At 36.4% G+C, this 25,317-nt stretch overlaps 1 protein-coding gene across 1 annotated transcript in view; it reads left to right on the plus strand.

Annotated features, from left to right (window-relative positions):
- The window catches only part of LOC149425775 (uncharacterized), a 299,336-nt gene that overhangs the window by 246,551 nt on the left and 27,468 nt on the right, over positions 1 to 25,317 (plus strand). Inside the window, exon 4 of the mRNA XM_089641680.1 lies at positions 714 to 930. Coding sequence (XP_089497806.1) covers positions 714 to 930 — 217 coding nt within the window. The remainder of the gene's footprint in view (positions 1 to 713; positions 931 to 25,317) is intronic.

A 25,317-nucleotide genomic window follows, 5' to 3' on the forward strand; every position in this document is an offset into this window, starting at 1 on the left:
AACTGGCGATGCCTATGTGGGATTTTTTGGTTAATCTGCTAAATGTATTATTCTTTACTTTTTAACTGTTTATATAAAAAAACAGAAAAAAATATTAATAAAAAAAATTAATTCGTTGAAAGCCTGCAGTCCCGTTTTTAACAGGAAAACAAATATTTTGACCAGATTTTTAATAAATTAACAGTACCTACTTCATATCAGTAAGTTTTCTCCTTGATAATATATCATGACAAAATAAGAAAATATTGATAAACATCGTGGTATTATATTCTTTGTTTACTAACCCCTTATTAATAAACGTGTTTCTAATTTTTAAACAACTGATAAACAAATATTTATCGTACATTATTGGTTGTTTGACAGTTGTGTAAAATTTAAAATACGTTTATTAGTAAGACACTTAAGTTTTATCAGGAAACCTGTTAATTCATTCGTAATTCCTGCAATCCCATGTTTAACTGGATTTCCGATAATTTGAAGATATTCTTAATAAATTGGCAATACTATTTTTTCTCCATTTAGCCTTATCATCATACAAGCGAAGAATGATGATGATGTCCTAAAAGCAATATTCCGTGACAAAATAGTCGTAATTTGACCAATTATATTGTATACTAGAATTTAACTTCACAGATCATTTGCTAATACCAAGTTTATTTAAGTAATATTGATAGGAACTTTTTAACAGTGCGTATTAAATGTTGTTTTTCAAGGTATCCTGGGTGAGACGCAAAGCTGGCGAGCCCCCCTTGCTCCTAACCGTGGGGGCGCAGGCCTATACGGGAGACACACGTTTCACAGTGCAGTTCCGTTACCCCGGTAACTGGAGGCTGCAGCTTGTCGAGGCTAATCGGTCAGACGAGGGCCTGTACGAGTGCCAGCTGTCCACACACCCACCGAGGGTCATCAGCGTGTACCTTCATGTTAACAGTAAGTAGCCATCTTCTCTAATTTACCTATGATAAGGTTGTCGGGTAACTGGAGGCTGCAGTTTGCGCAGTAGTAAATATCATAGTAAATCCTTCTAAGTAATCATAATAAGCCGTACAGTACCGTAAGTGGTGAACCGCCATGAGCGCGTCTCCGATTTAATTAAACTGTATCCCAGTAATTGGACGGTACATTGGTGATTATTTGAACACAAGCTAACCAGTGTCAGTGCCACTCACTAGGTAACTGGACACTGCATATCGCTAACTGGTTAGATAATGGGACCAACGAGTGCTAGCTGCTTAATCATCGATTTTGAAAAAGGCATCCAAACTTATTAGGGATTTTGAGATGATACTTTGAAAATGACCAATTTGTACTATTGCATTAAGCGTCGTTAAGCGTCATTAAGTTCAGTTCGCCAGGCCGAAGCGGGCAGTTGATATACCTACCTTCGTGCGCCGGTTTGTTTACTTTTGAAACGAAACGGTGTTAATCTTAGTTATAATCACATTTAATCGCATTTCTGGCGGTTATTTACTGTATTTCTATTCTTCAGCAATAAAATAGTACATAATAAGTGTTAAAATTAGTTTTTTTTAGTTAATTTTCGGGTCGGATTACCGAAAATTGTAGTGACGTTTAAATGTGTTTTGAGTTAATTTGAATTGTATAAACACGGCAGAAACTATTGTCAGTACTGTGTTAATCTTCAATTACATAATTAAATTCGGATTTTGTGAAATTCTGGTGAGTTTGCAGATTTTGTAAATAACATCTGTATTTGCATTCTACCCACAGCGGTAAGTTCCAGCATTTTGTCTGGATTTTTTATTTTTGTTAATTTTTAGGTTGATTTCTTTTTAATTTATTTTTATTATATGTAATATGTCCTCCGTGGACTCCTCCGACGAGGAGGAAGTTGCCCTCCATGAGCTTTCAAAGGAGGAAGTTATTAAAATAGCGCAGGCAAGAGGGAAGGAGATATCCTCACAAAGGAGACGACCTTCTCCCAGATCCTATGTGCTCATGGAGAGTATTCAATCCCACAAGGAGCCTGGTAGTCCTAGACGGCCCACTTCACCGTTTACCAGTATCCATGGCAGCTTACTCCGTGAAGAGGGAGCAGCATCAATTTTGGCCGCCCCGAAGGATGTAGCGAACGCTCCTTCTGGAAATATTTCCACTGGTACTGGTGACGTGGCCAAAAACCCGTCGCCTAACCCAGCAAAAAAGAAGCGTGGCAGAATTGAGGAACAGTTAATTTCAGGTGACAACTACGATATGCCAGTCGAGGAGGATTATCTCGCCCCATTTTGGAGCCCTCTTTCGACGATCTCTGCAAAGGTGAATGAGATGAAAAATAAAATGAAAAAGGAGGACCGCTCAGTTATAGAGGTAAGTATAGATCTAATTCGTAATGAGCTCGCGAACCTGGCAAATACCTGTGCCGCCGCCAACGCGAGAGCTGGCGCCTTTGCCGAGGTTATTAAATCACAGAAGGGATTATCGGAAAAAATAGATTTACTCATTAAACGTCCGTCCCATGTGCCACCAGTTATTGAAAAAGTGGTAGGTAAAAAAACATATGCGGGTGCAGCTTCCGGAGCGCCTCCCAGTGGTTCCATCTTATTCGAGGGACAGGAGCGTGAGCTGCCTTCTCTGAGGCCCACTATTCTATTCTACCCCACTGCCCCTGAAGGCAAAACATCTGAGGAGACCCAGAATATACTTACATCGGTTCTGGATCCCAAAACCGACGGTTTTAAAGTGGTTAGGACACGTAAGATCAAGGGTGGAGGCGTTCTTCTGCAAACTGATAGCCCGGGGGGTGTCAAAAACATTCAGAAGGCGGCGGAAAAATTAACCCTCAAAGGTTTGAAAATGGTTAACCCACAGGGACGACTACCCAAGATAGTCATTTATGACGTCCCCAGAGGAGACGCAGCTGCTGACACTGCTCTTTTCAAGGAAATTTTTGATAATAACGTCGCAGAAAAATCAACTCTCTCCAGGGAAGACCATTTAAGGACAATGCGGAGGGTATCCCTCTTTGGGAAACGTGAAGGCGGGACTATGAATATGATTGTCACGTGTCATCCGGATCGCCGGAAGGTACTAATAGATAGCGGTCTTTGCTACCTTGGGTGGAATGCCTGTCGGGTTCGTGACTACCTGGGAGCTACCCGTTGCTTCAAATGCCACATGTACGGCCATGTAAGCAAATCTTGTACTCAGGAGTTCATTTCTTGCCGCCACTGCGCCGCAGCTGGTCATGATTTCGAGGAGTGCCCCAAGAAGGCACAGGCCGCTATCTGCGCAACTTGTACCAAGTTTCAGAAACCAGCCGATCATTGTACTGGTGACCGAGCCTGCCCCGCAAACAGAGCTGCGATCGAGGCTCAAGTTCGCATGACCGATTATGGCTGCCGCTAATCCCCTCTCCATAGGCCAGATCAACCTGCAGCGGTCTCGGATAGCCACCCTTGAGGCCCAGCGGGTCATGACCGACCTTGGGATCGACATTCTGCTCATTCAGGAACAATACGTTTGGCAAGGGAAAACACCTGGTATCATTAGTCCAGGGGTGGTACTTGAAGTAGGCAGCTCTCCCGAGGCGGGTGTTCTGGTCAATACTTCGTTGATTAGCCCCCTCCTTCTCGAGGGACTGTCGAACGAATACCAAACCTGTTTTTCCTTTAAATTTGGCGATACTGAGATCATCGTGATATCAGTTTATTTTAAATATGGTAATTTAGTTGAACCGCATATTTTGAGCCTCACGCGTGCCTTACATAAATTAAAAGGCCGAAACATAATTATTGGAGGTGACTTCAATGCGCGCTCGCCTCTCTGGTTTGACTTTAACGGAAATCGAACGGAAAGATCCTATGCCGTCGAAGATCTTATATCAGCGCAAGGTCTGTTCATTCTCAATGAACCAGGTACGTTTTCAACATTTTCAGGAACCGGTGGCGAAAGCAACATTGATCTCACTCTTTTCTCTGGATCTGTTGCGTCAAAAATATCAAAGTGGACGGTTCATGAGTGTGCGATAGTTTCTGATCATAGACTGATAACTTTTTCAGTGGGAATTACAAAGACAGAAGCTCCACAATCATCTTGGAACTTCAGAACCACTAGGGCGAATTGGGATAGCTTTGGGGATGCGCTGCGTCAATCTTTAAGGGGTTTTCATGACGTAGCCGCTAGGGAACCGGACAACTTGGGGAATTTCTTCAACGCGGCGGTGGTATCAGCCGCTGAAACTTCTTTGGGCAGATCAAACCCAAAGAAGTTAATTAGGACGCCGTGGTGGACACAAGAGCTGACTTTGCTGAAAGGAGCCTACAAAAGAGCCTATAGGGGCCTGGTAGTGGTTAGGCGGAGTATATGCTCGCCTGAAGAAGCGGCTGCACTTCAGGCCCGTTTTAGGGCTTCCCGTGGCGCCTATCGTTCGGCCGTCCTCTCAGCAAAACGAGCTGCATGGCATAGTTGGGTAGATGAAGTGGGTAACGCCAACCCGTGGGAAATCCACAGCGCTCTTGAAAACTCGGGAAAAGGATCAGAACGATACTTATCGAGCGTTGTGCTCGGTAATAGCGAAGGGAACGCAGAGAGTGTTGACATAGTCTCCACTCTTGAGACACTTCTGGGCAAGTTAGTTCCTCTAGACTCAGTTAATGGGGAAAGTGTTCACCATCAACAGGTAAGAAACCTGTCACGGCTTCCACCTAGAGACCTCGCCCAGGGGGACGGCGTACCACCATTAAGTCGAGCAGAGGTTGAAATCATAATTAAGAGGAGCTTCATCAAGTGTTGGAAACGTGCTTGCGTAGAGGAGTATTCCCTACAGAATGGAAGAAAGGCGTGCTCCGGATTATACCAAAGGGGAACAACAAGCCGAGAACAGATATCGGAGCCTACAGACCCATCACTTTACTTCCAATCTTAGGTAAAATACTGGAAAAAATCATCAAACATAGGCTCCGTCTCACCCTGTCTCCACCCTGCGACCGCCAATTTGGGTTCATCCCCGGTAAGTCCACTGAGCACGCCATTAAGTATGCGCTTGAATGGGTGAGAGTTTGTACCAAGAAGTATGTAATTGGAATATTTTTGGACATCTCGGGTGCCTTCGATCATGCGTGGTGGCCGATGATTTTAACTAAGTTGAAAAGTCGTAATTGCCCGCCTTTACTGTTCAATATTATTAGTGATTATTTACGTAACAGAAAGGTTATTGTGATGTATGGTGATTTTTTCATCATACGTGACGTTAACATGGGCTGTCCACAAGGGTCAGTCCTCGGGCCTGACCTGTGGAACATCCTTTTTGACGACTCCTCTAGGTTACCCTTGCCTGAAGGATGCATATCGGTGGACTACGCAGATGATAAGTTTCTTTTGGTCTCAGGGGACAGCAGAAAGGAAGTGGAGAGTAAAGCAGAAGAGGGTCTGCGTGAAATTCTTGAATGGGGTAAGAGAAACAGGCTGAACTTCGCTCCCCATAAGACCGTGGGACTCTTGATGAAGGGTATGCTCAGTCGTGCCAGAAACCCTACCATCAGAATGGGAGGCTCCACTATTCGTTTCGTTGAAAGCACCAGGTATTTAGGCGTCACTTTAGATAGATCTTCTTCGTTCCTAGCGCACGTCAAGAGCGTTTCTAGCAGGGCCCAGGCCCTATTCTTGAAATTGAGAAGGCTCTCAACGGCTGAGTGGGGATTGCGGACTCCGGCACTTCGCCTCATATATAGGGGTGTTTACGTGACGCATGTCTCGTATGCAGCTTCTGTGTGGGAGCACCGGCTGGATAATGCATTGATCCACTTGGCCCTCAAGCGGGGCCAACGGACTCCCCTGTTGGCTCTTTCGGGCGCATATAGGACTGTGGCTAATGATGCATTACCGGTTCTGGCTGGTACACTGCCGATTGACTTGGAAATAAGGGAAGTTTTGACAAAAAAGGCATTGACAAGAGGTAAGGCCGCTGTCCACCTGGGAGTCGAACTGACACCCGGTGGAGCGGTGTCCCTTCCTGGCTTATTGAAAGCCATGCGAGATAGAACGCTGAGTGTATGGCAAGAGCGATGGGATAGGTCGACGAAGGGTAGATTGACTTTCTCTTTCTTCCCTTCAGTTAAAAGCAGAATGGAAGGGGCGCACATAAAACTGGATCACTATATGACGCAATTGGTGTCCGGTCATGGGGAGCTCAGGGGGCGGCTACATAGTCTCGCCTTGTCTCCTCATCCGAACTGTTCATGTGGTGACACTAACCAGACAGCCGAGCACATTCTGTGGCACTGCGAGTTGATGAAGGATGCCCGAGAGGAAATGTTGGATGGCTTGAGAGGGATTACAAGACCGGCATGAAATGCCGATCTCGCGTTGAACAGAGAAAATTTTGAATGCTTCAAAAAGTTTGTAAAGTCCTGGGTAGAGAGATGGCCTGTGCTTAGAGTTGCTGATTTGGATTAAAATCATCTTTGTTTCAGGTGCCAAGCGTATTGTTCCTGTCACTCCACGGTTATTCCTCTTATAACAAATTTAATATTGTTCATGCGCGATTGCTTTATGTTTTATTTTTATTTTTATATACTCATTGGTTTTACTTTCTTTGTCTTATGGCATGATCGCAATGCATTTATTATTTTATTTGTTTGTTTTATTATTTCTTATTCATTTATTGTGTATACTGGCTTTTTACACCGTTTTTGCCAATTCTTTACACTGTTTTTTTTTTATGCACATTCTTTCTTTTACTTTTGAATTTGGGCCTTATTTATTTATTAGGAACGCGTTGATAATGATAATACTGTTTCTTTTTGTGTTTTAGCTCTTTAATACTATGTTAATCTTTTTTCCCTTCTTTTTTTTCTATTATGAACGGTCAATTTGTTGTTGATCACAACTTATTTTCTACGTTTGTTATTTGCCTTTTTATTTGTTACTAACAAATTGGTTTATGAATAGGTTGTCGAACTGAACTCTATCGTACTGTATTGTTCATTTCCCCACCACGGGGGCGGATAGACCCTGTTCCTGCATCCAGTAAGGTGACATTAATCCGGGGCGGCTGTCCCACGAACCACGGGTGCCTCCCCCGGCATCATGAGCGGGCCTGGGGAATGTTTGCGCGAGCCCGGTCCCCTTCCGTCCTGCCTCCGGTGACCTGAGGCTCACTTCATTCCCTAGGGTCTTTGGGAGTATCTCCCCCCCCCCCTCCCCCCATTTACATTTCTTCGAGGGTACTCTCGGAAAACTGGCTAAGGGACGCGGGTGCTTGGGATCGTTGTGGCCAGGCCGCTTTCCACGCTCATTCTTGCCGGGACCGCCCCGTGATAGTGGGGTAAACTGCCCTCGATACGCGGCTTGTATATTTTTATGTTTCAATCATACTTCCACTTATAAAATTTGTGCTCCTTATTTATTATTTAATTTTAGATGCCAAACCACCAGGCGAACACATTTCATATGTGTTCTTATTTTGTGTTACTATTAATGTAAGTATGCATACATTATTTCGTACTAACAATCATGCATGCAGGGACATTGGAGGGTCTAGATTCGTTTTAAAATAAATGTAGCTTTTTTTTACAAAAAAATAATTAGAGTCCTGACGTGTGCGGCTAAGGAGGTTAAACAATCAGTTTCCTCACACAGCCGTCGGGAAAGGGTGGGTCCCCTCCAATATAATATTGCATTAAGCGTCTGAAGTAAACTTTTTGGGAAAATGTGACTGTAGTAAGATAAGCTCAATTTTGACAAAGCTCAGATGCCAGTTAAAATCCATTAAATTTAATAAGCTAAACCAAAGATCCTTATGGTTGGTATAAATCCTTCCCAAACATTGTAACTAATAATATATCATAGCCACCAGAATAGATTTTACGGAACTTTTTAGACCTCGAAAAAGTTTTTGATGAATATTTTTTCTCAACTGTCAAAAATGTATTGCCTTGCTTTTTGGCACCAACGACGCATATTTTTTCTTAAATGTGCAGAGAACAAGGAAATTATTGATGATAGCACAGATAAAAATAAATATTAACTAGTGTAATGAATGTAGGTCGGAAACTATAGAATAATCGAGAAAGTATGTCTATGATTAATTTTCGATGCGAAAGAAGGCTGTTATAGGCGGGCACGTAAGATTTTTTATTTATATATACCGGGCTTTAATGAAGAGAGAACATCTGTAAAACCCAGTATTAATAAACTTGCGATACGAGCATGTAAGTTTATTTATTCTGGGTTTTACAGATGTTCTCATTTGTGTTAATATAAAAATAGGTACATAACATTCTAAAAAGTAAAGTAACTACTAAAAGCACCGGTTTAATTCCCGGACACGTCCGTTTTAAACAGAATGTTTGCGTATAAGGAATTAGTGAAGGTGGGATTTAATTTTACGACCTCCGTGGTCGAGGGTAACTCTATCTTACCCACACTTAGCACTTGACTGTGAAAAAGTTTATTTAAGCTTTAAATATCACTTACAATTTTTAACCATACAAAGATTTTGGTTGACCGTCTGATGAAATTTTATTTTTAAATAGCTGTATCCCGCTAAGTTTTGCTGTTGCTCAGTCTTATATAATAGCGCGTGTTGCTTTTACGTCCAGTAGATGGCGCTGTTTTAAGCTGTTGAATAGAGAATTACAGGAAGTGCCCTAATAATACGGAGAAATAAAAAAAACTAATTATTAGTGTCACCTAGTTGCACTCTTCTAATGCCATCGCGCATTCCTTGTTAGACAGAGACTAGAATAGTTTCATAGCCCAGTTTCTTTTTTTTAAACGCATCGTCACATTTAAATTGTTTGTCTAGCATTACTTGTGACAATTGTTGGGCAATTGTTGTTAGTCTATATCTTTCGTACTGTCAGTGGACTAATTATAAAATAATAACCAGTATTAAGTTTAATAAATAAAAAATCAAGATGCCGCAAAGTGTTCAGTCGACGAGTGTAAAGTGATTCTTCGAATAAAAAAACGGAAAAAGTATCATTTCAAAGGTAAGTGAAAGATCAAGAAAGCATTTTTGTCTAAGTCGTGCACCGGCAATTAATATTTAAGACCTTTGTGAAAAAGGGTAAGATAAACAAACAAAATTGTTTTCTTTTATTTGTTACACTTTAAGAATGGAATATTAGGAAATCACTATTCCAACTGTTGGTGAAAGTTCCTACCTAAATTGAAATAAAATTTATTTTGTTTAGTACCTTCCATTTTCATAGGTATAAATATAACATGTTTGTGATATACTCGTAATTTTCAGGTTTTCAAGCGGCGGCAGTATCAGCGAAAAAAAATGCTTGAAAGTTATGCAACCTAAGGGTTGGAAATCAACCAAGAACTCTTCTGTATTTAAAAAAAAAAATTTTTGAAGAACGTTTCGTCAACAGAAAATTAAACGTAACTGGACGAATGAAACAGTGCCCACAATATTATTATAATAGGGCCTCCCGTGTGGAGTTAATATAAAAAAAAATTTTAAAAAAAATTTCGGTATAATTATGTATATTATGGTTAGGAGTCAAAAATAAACAACATTCAAATTATCCATACAAGTTTTAAAAATTGATTATTATTATGATTTCTTTAACAAACACAGTATTGTACAAACAAAAAATGCATTTTATTTAAATGGAATGGGTTACGAAAAGTAAAAAAAAATATATAATTATTGGAGACAGTATTAGCCATTCCTAAACGAAAATTTGAAACAGAAAAATCAGAAAAAGATAGGGTCACGTCTAGTACGTGAACACAAGACCCTTGCCTTGCCGGAGCACCACTCCCTATCTCCTTCGGTAATATTAAACTGGATCATACTTCGAATAAGAACTACCAACATTGTCTACATTTTCTTACCGCACATTTTTATTGGCTGCTCTCTTTATGTATGATCGCAAGATTCAACTCCAAATAAATGCAATCTAGAGAGTTTCTTAGATAAATCCCCCATATTTTTATTTGAATGTATGACATCTATTGACTTTTTATGCAAGTCTATAATGAATATTTTATTTTTGGAATAACTCAATGAGTCAAACCTCAAAGTGTAATATTTAATGAGAATAATTCTATAATTAAATATTATAATTTGAGGTTCGACTCATTAAGTTATTCCATAAATATAATAATAAAAAATAGTTGATTCCCCCTAATGTCAATAAAATGTCAAGCCACCGAGTAAAAACCCCGGAAATGGTCGGCCATTTTTGTGCTACCCTTTTGAATAGATTTTTTTTATTGGTATGCCAGTCCTCTCTTAGTGTATTTTATTTTGTCATTGAAAAAATCATATTTTGACAACATAGAGGGCGCTGTTTTTTTAAACGACATGGTTTTATCTGTCAGATGTGACATCTATATAATACAGCTATATTAAAATACACAAGTATTCTAATGAAACCTCGTGACAAAATTTCAAAGCAATTGGTGAAGATCTTTCGAAGATTTAGGATTTTGAACAAACGAACATTGCAGATAACAACTTCTGCTAATAACTCGACGAGAAGTACAATAATGATAGTATCATATTGATTGGTTATGATATTTTTATCGATGGAAGATTTGCCGATAGCAATTTATTACTCGGTTTCACTGCTAATTTTACGATTTTTCACATTAATTTCATGTAAGAAAAAAATTGATTCAAATTTTGATATAATTGACATAATAGGTAGGTAATCTTCTTTGAATATAATTGAACTAATTGCAAATTTGAAAAAAAATAGATCATAATAATGTAATTGCTAGCCTGTGATTTGTTAAAACATTTTAATATATATTTGAAAAGCTACATAACAAATGTTAGAAATGATTTTAAGAAAAGAAAAAAAGAGTAGGCCAGAACCTAAAAAATTTCACGTAGAAAAGCTGTGCAAATTTTGAATTTTCAATCAACAAATTTTCTTCTTTGCATTTCATTGTAGAAAGATAAAAAAAAACTCCTCGGTTTAGGCAAATAAAATTAATGTTTTTTATTTATTAACAATTTTTTGATATTCTTAACTACCATTCCCGTATTATGGTACTCGAATATGGTTCAAATTATACTGTAGGAACTAGGAAAAATGATTTTTTATGAGCTAAGAACTAAACATAAGGGAAAAAAACGTATTTTAGGAAAATAAAATACATGTATGTATTAACTAAATAGGAATAAAAATAAAGATTAAACTGAATGTTAAAAACGGCATTTGAAAAAAATAGAAATTAAAATCAAAATATTATAAAGCAATTGAACGTCATATCGAATTATAACAATCAAACCAGGTTAATCGTGGTAGGTAACTATCTAGAAGAGTACATACTTATGGTTAATCATGGTAGGTAGGTACCTATATGGAAAAGTACATGCTTATGGTTAATCATGGTAAGTACCTTATGGTCACATTGTCACATTTAAATTAAGTATTGAATGATGGAGTATGAATTCAAGTTATTTTTAACGTCTTTCATTTTTCGGTTTGGAAGACATTATTGATCAGTTATTAATGTTCGTTTGCCAATTTTATGATGTAGGTGTGATTTAATTTGTATGGTTATAAGGTAACTCAGCTATGATTTTTTTTATTTCAACCTGTCAACAACCTTCGCGGTCATGGAAAACACAATTTAGGCGATGCACGACGTCGTGTAATATTTTAAATTGAGAAGCTATCAATAACAACCCTTACGTAGATGGCGATAAGGTTTAAATTTCCGCTTAACACCATCCGCCTGTTTTGATTTATGCAAGAAAAAAACATGGCCAAAAAGTGCCTTTTATTTTATTTTGTGGATGTTCAGGCATATATATTTAATTTTTTTCGATCATTTTATAAATAACTTAATTTGCCACATTGTGCAATAAAATCATAACCGAACATGGGTTCGTAAGTAGGAGATTTTGAACTTTAAAGCAGTTTTCATAGACATTATTTTTTTCTGGGCTTATAAAAAGACTTATTTAAAAAATACTTGATTATTTCAAAGGCCAAGATGTATTCTAGGCGACCAAATTTTCAAACCAAAAACGTATGATTTTGAATTACTACTTATGGCATCGCCTTAATTCTTAAGTAGTTAAAAAAATATGTCATTCTTATGAATACCTCATTCTTATGACCGGTCAGTGGTTGAGTGGGCATAGCGCTTGGGTCTCACCCGAGCGTCGCGTGTTCGATTCCTCGGCTGGCTAAGTCCTCCATCACAACACAAGCAACATTTTCGGCTTTCTGTGGTGGTAGTAGGAGATTTTCAAACATTGTTGGGTTATCCGTGACCCGGGAATGTTTGTCTTTCTTTTTTTTTAATAAAATTTTTTAATAAAACCTCAAAAGAGTCTGGAACGAGTGAGAATATAGCATCCCCAATTATTGGAGTTCGTTTTTAGTGTATAGGGAAGATGATGGTTGAAATAGATAAAGGACTTGGATTTGGTTATCGTTATTTCAAGCGACTCAACGTTTTGATTCCGAATTGTCATTTTTAATTTAGCTCCAAATAATTTATATAATGATCATATTTGGATAATTTCTATAGCGCCGTTTTTGTGCAAAATCACTTCAAGGGCGCTGTAACTTAAGAAATATTATGTACTCTCAAAGGCTGGCTAAACTTGTGAAGTAGTATTGATTATTGTTCTGTTCCGTAGAAATTTTAAGGTGAGTATGGCTTAGTCGAAATATTTTTTCTTGGTACATCTCAATTAGTTTCCTTTCATCATAAATATTTAATGTTGTATTCTGCATCTTCAACTAAAACATTGTGCGTACCTTTGGAAAATATTTTCTTATAAATTTTAACAGATTCACAGTTTCGTCACAGAGCATATCTGAGAAGAACAAGGACGGATATAAAACTGTTAATAGGTTTATTCCCTTACATAAAGGTTAAGAGAAAATCGTTTTCGCACCTTTACGATCTCCAGCGTTATCGGTTTTACAATGAAAACCGGCCATGTCGGGATAATGCGTTATAATAATACGTACGTCAAAATAATCTTAGGTACTTCACCAAAGTGTCCAAAGCTTTTAATTTAAGCTTTCTGGTAGAAATAAATAATAATTTCATTCGCTTCATATTTCTGAAAGTAAAAGCACGCCAATAATCTACGTCGTTAATTAAAGTACAACTACCATTTATCTAATTATCCACAATAGAAAATAAACAACGTGGGAATGAAAGTCGAATTAAGCTCTGTAATCGTTCGACCCGACATTGGAATAAATATTATGCACAAAAAATTATCATTGACTCCGGTTGATGGCTATGAGTTATTAATTTTGCTTAGGTGATTGAATTATGTAATTTATCGACCACGCAGTATTTTTTACTTCTTATAGCGAATACTTAGTTAAATACGATTTAAATTTTTTTTATCATAAATAATACGTTTGCGTTTTAACCATTCAGTTTTATATTTATAGAGTCTTCATTCCTTGCAAAATTAGTTAAAAATATTGTTTTCTTGCGGGAAATAGCAAGAGGGGTGTGGCGGATGTCGATGTCGCCCAAATTTTTCGACCGCTAACGAAGTTGCCAATGACCGGCGACCGCCTGCCATTGCCCCACAGCCCGAAGCATTTGCCTTTTTTAACACTAAAAACCCAATTTACACGACTAATGATTATAGAAAAACCCTTTTTACCGATGAAAGGTTATACCATTGTTTTCCGTTTATATTCCAGTATGAATTGTACAATATTTCAGCGTGCATGTCGGCATTTTGAAGTTATCGCCGGAGATTTGTGCTCGGTGAGGGCTTGTAACCGACTGAAGTCGGTAGTATCTCACAGCGGACAATTAACCGATGTTTGTGGCTCGTACTTAGAACACAAATGTTAGCTCTGTCTATATGGTTCCAACAAGACACATATATTATAACAACAAGTACCTAGTCTCTTCAAGGTGATAAATAGCCATTATAACTGTTTACTTTATACCACTATGTAAAAAATGTTATGTTCATTGCATAGATTCGCAATAAAAGCACATAGATATAAAATTAAAAAAAAAAAAACATTAAATGTTACAACTATTGTTCACCGGTTCATGGATCAATAATAAAAAAAACTGTTTCAAAAATGTAATTTATCAATGAACGCAACAAAATAAATTTAAAAACTAAATCCGCCACCGCATCGGGAAATTCGGTTGGCGAGTAAATACTCCAAACATTACAAGTAAAAAATAAAAATTTTGTTTGAATTTTTTTTACAAAAATTAGTTTTTGGATGAAAAGCAAAGCGTATATTTAGTTCTAATTGGGTATGGCTAGTCTAAACAAAATTGCTTTTGTCGAATAGTAAAAAAAGAATGTATTTCAAAGCCATCACAGGAGACTAGATTTTAACAGTAAGTAGAAAGCTTTCAAGTGATGAGACTAAAAACAATATTTGTCGTTTAGTTGAAATAATGAAATAAACACTACTGTGTGATAAAATGTAGTGCTTTCAGAGTAAATTAATTCATTAAAACTACACCCAACACTTTATACCCTAGAGAAGTGACATTTACTTTATACAGTCAACATCTTTACTTTGTACACTTAAAACACTGATGATATAAACATCAGAAGAGTATTGTGAGCATGTATGCATGTGAGATCAATTCTATCTTACTTGCTGTGAAGTTAATCAAACATTTTCAAAGTTTTAAATGCTTTCTTGAAGAAATTTTCTCTATTTTATTAGCTTCTCTGAGGCCTAGGAGCCTACGGTCTTGTGTTAATGGTCAGGTCAAGTCACGGTCTTGCATTTTTTGCGATAGTCTAAATGATTTTTGTAATTATGCAAACAAACATAATAATATAATACTTGCTAAAATCCCCGCCGTCGCGTCGTCAGGGCTCAGATCATATATTAGGCGAAGACAGTATTTTTTACTTATTTTTAACGTCAAGTGTGCAAAATTTCAATATAAGACATTAAAATTTATAAATTAAATTATAATATGGGATGGGGTGGTTTTTTGAAACATCATGTAGACATTTTGAAGGTCAAGTGTGAAAATTTTCATCAATCTGAGAATAAAACTGTAGATTAGTATAAAAAGAGGTAGGCCCATCGCCGCCCACGACACTCTTCTTTACTTAATATATTATGTAGACAGATAGATGACTTACATTATCTTCCTTATTTACATTTAAGTCATTTCCATTTGTCATTACTATATTCGTGTATATGTATTTACTACTATCCTTTATCCTTTTTTGTTTCTTATTCCGAGTAAGATTAATGGGTACATTTTTAATGGGTGCAGTCCAAAAAAAACCTTCATTGAACGGTTTAGATTTCACTTCTAGGGACTTACTTTTCAGTGAATTAAAATCAAATGTTTTTAACATTGTATAATTCTAACAGTCCTTACAACTTTAGGACACTGGATTTATTCCTGGAAAGTTACCACGTCAGCCTCTCAGAAGACAAATGTTTTAATTAAGAAGACAACTTTATCCTTATCCTTTGTGAGCCGTTATCGCGCTGCCCTGAAGAAGGTACACAGGCATTTTCACATTTCACTAAAATATCATTCCCGTACCTACGCCCCGCCGGAGGGTAGGTTTTACCAGGCTTACTAAGAGCCCTGTAATTATTTAAAGTAAATCTCGACCTTGACGTGGAACAAGTGACTGTTAGAAAGATAATCGTTTTGTGTTATAATTAGATACCCAAAAGGGAATGAGATTATTGTAAGTGGTTTTGTCAGAAAAATAAGTGTTCCCAGCAATTTTTCATTTAAAAAATTGAACTGGACATCTCACCAGAGCATCCCGTAACCTACTGGATACCTCATCAGAGCACCCCGTTACGTATTGGACACCTCACCAGAGCAAGTAAAGAGAATATATTCAATTGTTTGGGTTACGTTACGAGGTCGATAAGTAGGAAATTAACAGAGAAAGAAGTACCTTTGAAGAGAACATGACACGAAGTAAGTTTCCATGTCCGAAGAAGACAAGGCACGTTTAAGCGAATCAATCACTAAGCGAGTCAGAATAACATATGAAGGTGTTGTTCCATATTCTTCACCACCCTCGTAGGGAAATGGCGTGATGATTAAGAGGAACGGCTGTACGGCCTTTTTTATTGAACTAGCAGATTGGACAAGAGATTATTATAAATTCACAAAAAAAATATTTATTTTCAAAAAAATATAAGTGTATCATCGGCAAATAGTCGTACATTGCATTTTGAAAATATTTTCACCATGTCATTAATATAGAGTATGAACAATAGAGTTCCAAGGACTGATCCCTGTGGTACTCCTAATTTATTTTCCATTGGTTTTGAAAATTGATTATTAATTTTTGTTACCTGTATTCGGTCTTTCAAATACTCTTTTATTAATTTAATGGCTAGAGTTGAGAAACCAATTTCTTTAAGCTTTCTTATCAATATTTCTCGATCTATGGTTTCGAATGCCCTTTGAAAATCCAAGAATATTGCTAAGATAAATTTATTACTATTCATTCCTTCTTTCCATTCTTCAACGATTACATTTAACGCTGTTTCACAAGAATTATTACATCATATAATACAATTTAAATGATATTTATGTATGGACTTGATTGCAATCATTCTAAATTTTTTTTTCCTCAATTGTGAGATCATTTTTATTGTGTTGAAACAATTTTTCCTTTTTTTTATTTACCTACTGTTAATGTGTTTGATTAATTGAACTTCATTTTTAAAAAATCAAGTAAAACAGACTCACTGTGTCCTCGATTCTTAAATAGCCGTTGATCTTGAGGAGAAATAATATCACTAAGTTGCTCTATGAAAAAATAATGTTATTTTGAGTGTTACTATCGGTTAACGATGATTTGCTGATTAGGCCAGCTGCCAACCTAATTACATTAAAAAAAATTTAGAAATAAATTTGAAAAAAGTAAAAAATAAGGCGAATGAGAAAACAGAGGGCAAGCTTTTATATGGGAAAATTTAATGTTTGAGGGGTAATAAATCTGAGAACGCGAATTAAAGTGGCAGTTCCAGAAGTGTAAATTTTATAATTTTGGAAGATTGTCAAAAGCAGTAAATTTCGAAAGAGCATCCTAAAGAGTTCTATTTGTGAAAGTTAGCGAAACTGTCGTCGGAAGTAATAAACGAGAAATTCCGTGTGATTGTGATTTTGTGAACGGAAATCCGGAATATAGTTGCGGGGAAGTGATACATCCAAGTCTTATATTTCTCAGAACGTGTAGAGGGTAAAAGTATTACAATATCAATGAAGATTAGTGAGAACTATGGTCAAAATCGATTTATTTTCAAATTAGTTTATCAGTTACTAAATAAACAAAAGTTTGGAATAATATTTTAAACATGTACAAATCTAAACTTGGCCAAAACTAAACAGGTAATTTAACAAAAATTAAAAGGTTTAAAAACTAGTTTAAAATATTGTTAAATGCTTTTTCGGTGTTTCTTATACTGTTGTAATAAATCTGAGAACGCGAATTAAAGTGGCAGTTCCAGAAGTGTAAATTTTATAATTTTGGAAGATTGTCAAAAGCAGTAAATTTCGAAAGAGCATCCTAAAGAGTTCTATTTGTGAAAGTTAGCAAAACTGTCGTCGGAAGTAATAAACGAGAAATTCCGTGTGATTGTGATTTTGTGAACGGAAATCCGGAATATAGTTGCGGGGAAGTGATACATCCAAGTCTTATATTTCTCAGAACGTGTAGAGGGTAAAAGTATTACAATATCAATGAAGATTAGTGAGAACTATGGTCAAAATCGATTTATTTTCAAATTAGTTTATCAGTTACTAAATAAACAAAAGTTTGGAATAATATTTTAAACATGTACAAATCTAAACTTGGCCAAAACTAAACAGGTAATTTAACAAAAATTAAAAGGTTTAAAATATTGTTAAATACTTTTTCGGTGTTTCTTATACTGTTGAATTTCGGAAACTAGTTCTGCTTCAGTCTCGGTCAGTATAATACTGTGGTTTTGTTCATCCATATTTCAAAGAAAGGTGTCACAAAGAACTAGAGTCACTGATTCCTTCGACACCGGTGTTTAATCGAGAGACGTGCTAATCGCGAACAAAACATTCGGTTGACGTTTGACGTATTCGGTGTAGGTGATTTGAGGTATTTTGTGTTCCTCCCTTCCACAGCTACTCTTAAGCTGGGTCCAGACATGTTTTCTTGTCCGTACCGTACCTCCGTTTCGTACCAGCAGCGTCGCGATCCAAAAACTCTGGACGCATCATCTTTTGTCCGTACCGTACCTCCGTTTCGTATCCGCGTCGCGATCAAGAGCATCCATCTTCTTCTTCATATCGTCGACACCGCACTCCATTTCGAAAGACAGTTCCTCCCATGCATCTTGCTTTATATTTTTATTGTAATAATTCCTGTTTCCGGGATCCCACAGAACTTCCCTGGCCCTATATCCATCGATAAGCTTCACAATATTATAGTTATCCCACTTCATTTTTCACGCTGATTCGGGTAGTGACAGAGAACACGATCAATGCACGCCGCGAACACGTCCAGACTGGCACAGACCCGTACCGTATCGCCTTTGAACGGGTCGAAAAACCGACTCGCGATGGATCGGAGCGTACCTCTATCCGTATCGAGACGCCGTACCACCGCACCGTACTAGCGTTCTTGATTGCGACGCTGATACGAAACGGAGGTACGGTACGGAGAAAAGAACATGTCTGGACCCAGCTTTAGAAACCATGTTCGCTTCTTGCTTTCATCAAAAATATCTTCCACGTTAAACCATTCCCAATGTTGATAGAGACCAAAATATCCTCCACCTTAAACCATTCCCAATGTTGATAGAGACCAAAATATCCTCCACCTTAAACCATTCCCAATGTTGATAGAGACCAAAATATCCTCCACCTTAAACTATTCCCAATGTTGATAGAGACCAAAATATCCTCCACCTTAAACCATTCCCAATGTTGATACAGACCAAAAAGTACGGGTCTCATGTTTGGAGTAAATACGGAGGGATAAGAAAATACTAATTTTCTCAAAATCTTTAGAAATTTACTCTAAATGTATGAACGCCGTTATTTATAAATTAAAATTATTTATATAAATTAATTAGCATAAACATTATGCCCAAAAAATAGAAAGAGAAGAAGAAAAAGAATACAAAATGATTAATACATAAAATTAACTGATGCTTGTTTAGAATATTTATAAAAATACAAACAGTAATAGAATAATAGGTAAATATTCTTAATAATACTGGATTAAAACATAAGGATATAGTTTGAACGAGCTAATATGGAATACCATATTATGTGAAAGTTTATTTAGAACATTTCAATCCTTTTTTACACGGTACCCAATTAATTTTCTGAACAATCCCCGAAAATAATAATATTTTGATAAACTTTTTCACTCTTAGCAATATGTGAATATTTTTTACCAGAGGGGGAAAGGCATGTACGAGAACAAGAAGGAATACAGCGCTAGGGAGATTTTTTTTTACTGTTGTATATACTTATGAATAGACTTACCCTAGCATGAAATCTGGATACCATTTCAACCATATTTTTGGCACCAGGAAGGTTCACAAATACTTCGAATAAACTATCATCATTTGTGCGTTGACCCTCGAAGATCGGACATTAAAATCACTAGACCATCCGCAGAAAATTAAATTTCGCTAAAGTGAAGCGAAGGTTCGCACGGCAGTCCACTATGGGACTTTTCTGCGCAGGACCTGAATGCTCGTTTTTAAACGAACCACCTGGCATAGCGACGCTAAAAATGAGTTAGGTGGGTAAATCAATGACATTTTGTTTACCCGGTTCGGAAATTGTAGTAAAGTTTTTTACGCAGCCAGCAATCTGCGCGCAATTTTAGAGGACTAGTATTTCGTACGCGGATTTTATTTTCTCGGATTGGATAGTAATATTAAAATGCAAGTTGTCTGCAGTCTGTCAGATTCATTAATGAACAAAACAAGGGATTTTCATCTTTCTCTGATTGACTGGTCTATCAATTTGAATGTCTATGTGTTGAACAGTGTTTATGGTACTTATTATAATCCCCTTTGAATGAATAATTTCAAAACAAAAAATTGTGATCCTGACTCTCAGTATTAACATTCCGCAAACATTGAAATAATTATATCCTAATTTCGGGGAATAATGTGACGCAGAAGGCGGGAAGAGAAGGCGGGAAGAGATAGGCGGGAGAAAATTAATAAGTTATCGGTAATTCACACATATTTTAACACTAAGCACTAGATAATTTAACATATTTTTCGTCGACCAGGGCGACACTGACACGACATATCCCTGACTTTAGACTGACATTTCTAACGAGAAAAGGCGTAAATATATGTCTACATGATGTAACTAACACTTACAGACACGAGACTCTTTGGAGAGGACAGCAAATGAAATACCTTAGTATTAGTAGGTAGGTATCAAATGAAGTGTTCCATTTGCATTTTTTACGTAGTTGCCTCGGTAACCAAGAGTTGTCAGCAACGGTGAAAATTTGCCCACTGTAGGCTGATCTTTTCTATTTGGTGCCTGACTGTGAAAGTGAGTGCTTCTGTGCAATGGCTGTAATCTTTATTATTGTTGTGCTTTGCTTTGTTTTGAGGAACACGGTATTTTATTAAATTCAGAGTTAGGTTGGGTATATTAAATAAAAAAAATTTTTTGCAACTGATTGTGTTTTAGTAGTTTAAGGTAAATCGCCCCCTGAATATCTGCCCTCTACAGAGGACACAATGTCTTGGAGACAAAATCCAAGCATACAAGCCACGAAAAAAAATTTCTCCAGAAATATGTCCGACTTATCCCATATCGAATGTGCACGAAGACTCGATTGCAGTCGTTTGTCACCGCGAATGCATAAGAAATGCAAAAATATTGCTAAGAGGAATTTTTTAAAACTGACGGTTTATAAGTAGATAATAGGAAAACCATCGCTTTTATACATTTCACATAAAATAATCTAACTCTTCACCTGAAAAAATACATATTTTTAAACCTCTCTTTTAATCAATACAGTATTATAAATAATAAATTGCATAATTTTGGTATGAAAAAAAAAAAACCGTTTTTGTATTTTCATTGAACAATTATTTTGATTTCAATCTAACAATATCCACCACAGAGGACAGTTTCTACGTGGTACCCAATTAATTCAAATCATGAAAAATATTTAAAAATCTAAATACTATTACACATCGTCACATAATATGCGTCTTATCGCCCTTTTACCGCCCGTTTTTTTCACGAAAAATGCACTGTAGAAATTAGGAAAGGATTATAATGATTATTGCCTTTCGACAGCGGAGGTTGGCGATAAGACTGAACCCCCATTTTCCACGAATCACTTGTAACATAATGAATATCTCCTTTGCATACCTATTTTGAATTAATTTCACGGCAAGCGAGGAAATTTAGATACACACTGGAAGCGACTACATAACATCATGACAGTAATTATAATTATTATTTGCCTTTAATAAAGCTTGTCGAAATTGTAAATCCACGCTGTCGCTTATCAACGTAAAGTTACAATTATTTAGACAAGCCCGACATACGACAGCTCGCCATGGCACGTTACCAAAATAAACTTTTCAGTTTATTCAACAAACTCTCTCGATATTGGCAAAATCCCAATTTGTTTTAAATATAGACTGGTTAAACAGAAAATTGGTTTTCGAGGTTGTATTGAATTGGACTTGATGTCACAGCATTGGATCATTTTTAGAGTTAAATTGTTGAGCCTTTTCACTAAGTTAGATACGTAGAATTTTTTTTTAAATTAAAATTTCAAAATAAAGTGTAAGCAATATATAGTGCAAACAAAAAATAGTGTAAATATGTAAAATGTATTCACGAATAACATAATTTAAAGGAATAACATGAACTAAAAATTTATAACAAAAATTTAAGAGTTAAAATAATTCTAAAAAAACTGAACACTCGTGTCATCATCAAAAAAATACATTAACTTCATTTCGATCCATATTTATATTTCTAAAGTTACCACATCACTACATACTACACCAAACTCAAGAACATTGGTGTAGAAATGCATAAAACTATATATTTGTTCTTATGTCATTTATTATGTATTATTGTAAATATATTATAAATAAAAAATTATAAAAGAGTAGTACCACAAGAACATAATGATTTAAAAATATAAATATACATGAATTTATGTAAGGAAACATCATGGATTTAGCTTTTCTTTGTCGCACTGAATCCATCGGATTGAAGATTACTGGGGCCAATATCTTTCTCCAATTTGCTTCAATATTCGAACCTGAACCTGACGGGATTTCATGATGCGTATTTTCGTGGAGTTGTTGATCCTTTCCCCCATTACTATAACCCTTCATTCGGGTTGCAAATCCAGGAAATCATCCTTCCGGGAACATGGAGGAGGCATTGCAGCGCAAGGGAATTCCAATATTGAAGTCTCCAAGTTTCTCTTTGTGTAGTTGGCAAAGAGCTCGCACGTCTAAAGTTGGTATAGAAGGCTGAGAGGAGCGTCCTTTTCACCTATGAGCTGTAGAGCAAAATCTTCTGTTGCTCGTACTCGCTTCTGCCTATCGATGTCGTTGTCACCCGTTAACCGTGTTTAGGAGTAAACGGTTTATAAAGGCAGGGGAATGTTTTTTTTAAAATTTCCCCATGTGTAATAACCAACTTCTTTTTCTTTAAAATTATTCAAGAAGATATGTAATCCCCTTATTGACAGTGCCGTCGTTACCATATAGTCTGCATAGCTCACATTGTTGATACATTGTCCTCCGTACGGCTGCCTATCCCAGCATTGTTTGTTTTTTTTAAATTTTTTTTTTATTTATTTATTATTTTTTTTTTTTTTACTAACCCATATTTCGCTGACGGTTCAAAAACGCACCATCCTGGTTGCTTGGTCATATTTTGATAACTTGATAAGGATTCACCGTTATTCTTTCAGGTATTTATAGAAAAGGTTTGACTTTACCGTTAGAACTAAACAGGTAGAAATATATTTTCGTCAGTCGCATTGTAGACGCCCCAAAAGTGGGACAAAATACGACACTCAGGTAAGCAATTTTTAAATAATTATTATATTTAACATATGACTAAAATTCTTAATATATTCTAGCATTTTTTAATACAGAAATGACTCGTATTTAATAATTTGAACACTTTAAAAAAAATAAAAATTTCAAAGGTACTCATTTTACATAGTTTATTTAAGTGGTGCATTAACGCACCGTCGGCGAAATACGGGGGTAAAAACCTTGGCATTATTTTATTCATAATTACCGGCATCAATCGCTAATACTGTGTTTTTTCTTCTGAATAGGATAAATCCAAAGGACTTTTTTACCGCACAAGAGGCTGCTGACTTTATCACAGAGAATTGGAATGTCAACGATGAAGACGGCGAAGAAGATATTCCAGATGTGGTCGTTTTACCACCTGGAGTCGCCGAAGTTACTGATGAAGAGGATTTTGATGACAATGATTTACATGAAGACGCTGCATTTAGCCATACTTTCGGAGATACGGCAGGAACTTTGGAAGTCCACTCCAAGAGGCTGATGAGTGAACCTTCAACAAGAACCTTCCATCCCAACCCCAACCATCAACATCTTCGTCATCAATGGAAATGCGTTGGAAGAAATCGAAACCTAGTTATTCGCGAGTGCCAAGCAACGTTGAGAATAGAAGCGTCGAAGATGTGAAAAGAAAATAAGTGGGTAAATCTTGTACCGAGTTCTTTGAACTATTTTTTAATGATGATCTTATTAACTTAATTGTAGAACAATCAAATGGTTACGCTCTATTAAAAAACAAAGTAGCCACATCGTTGACGATCAATAATATAAAAACATTTATAGGATTTTTACTATACACTGGGTATCATAGGTTACCTCGTGAAAAAATGTATTGGTCTCTAGATGAGGACATTACAAATCCTTTTGTAAGGTCATGCATGACAAGACAAACCTATCGTGACGTCAAGAGTAATTTACATTTGGCTGACAATTTGAATATCAATACGACTGACAAACTTTATAAAGTTAGACCAGATTTATCCTCGTTGAATAAAAATTTTAAACAGTTCGGAATTGTAAGGCATACGCTGTCAATAGACGAACAAATGATCCCTTATAGAGGAAAACATTCGTGTAAAATGTATATTCATGGCAAGCCAATCAAATTTGAATATAAGTCGTGGACATTGGCTTCTGCAGATGGATATATTTATGCATTTGATATATATACGGGAAAAAACAAAATGCCGTCAAATACTAATAATTTGGGTATGGGAGGCAACGTTGTGAAGGATCTTCTGACAAGTGTAGACACTCCAGGAAATCACATTGTTTATTTCGATAACTTATTTACATCGATCCCACTTTTGAAATATTTAAGTGATTATTTGTTTTTCGGTACTGGTACGATAAGAGAAAATCGACTAAAGAACATCGGTACACTAAAAACGACCAAACAAATTAATAAATTAGAAAGAGGGGAATATGATTATAGATTCGAAAAAAACAATGAGATACTGGTCGTTAGATGGAAAGATAGTGCTGTAGTTACAGTGGCATCTAATTTTGATAACGTAGAGCCCATTAAAAACGTATCGAGGTATTCAAATATTAAAAAAAGATATATAAATGTCACTCAACCCAGCGCTCTTACCCAGTATAATTGTTTAATGGGAGGTGTTGATTTAGCGGATAATTTCGTTTCAAACTATAGAATAAGGTTTCGTGGTAAAAAGTGGTGGTGGGCAACATTCTCCAACTTCTGTGATGTGGTACTTTGTAATGCATGGAAACTATACCAAATGGTTCATCCAGAAGAAAATATGAGCCTTTTGAATTTTAGAAGAAGTGTGGCCACCGCTCTCATGAAGTCGTCAAAAGTAAATTCTTCTTCTATTGGCAGACCCAGTAGATTTGCGACAACATCGAGGTCAAGTATAACAGGGAGTAGTCATTTTTTAAATAAGGGGGAAAATAGAAAAAGATGTCGCATATGTCATTCACACACATATTTTATGTGTCCACAGTGTAATGTGGCATTGCACCATAAATGTAACGAATTATACCATACCGGAAAATAGTGTTTATTATAATATTTGTGTATGCTAATTTCTTATTATGTCTTTTAGAAAGGTGCACTTTCCTACCTATATATACAATATCTTTAATTTTAGTTAATATTAGTAATATGATTTATAAATGAAGAGAAATAAATCCACTTTCAAATAAACTTGTTTGGTTTCATACATTTACTTTTTACCCCCCTATTTCACTGACGGTGCGAAAACGCACCACCTCATATTTTTGTAAGTAAAAGTTTTTTCATTTTTTTAAATTTTTTATTTTCTTAATTGTGTGTTTATATACCACA

The sequence above is a fragment of the Hesperophylax consimilis genome, chromosome 2, assembly GCF_061612785.1.
Source record: "Hesperophylax consimilis isolate HC1 chromosome 2, BYU_Hcon_1.0, whole genome shotgun sequence".
Lineage (NCBI taxonomy): Eukaryota > Metazoa > Arthropoda > Insecta > Trichoptera > Limnephilidae > Hesperophylax > Hesperophylax consimilis.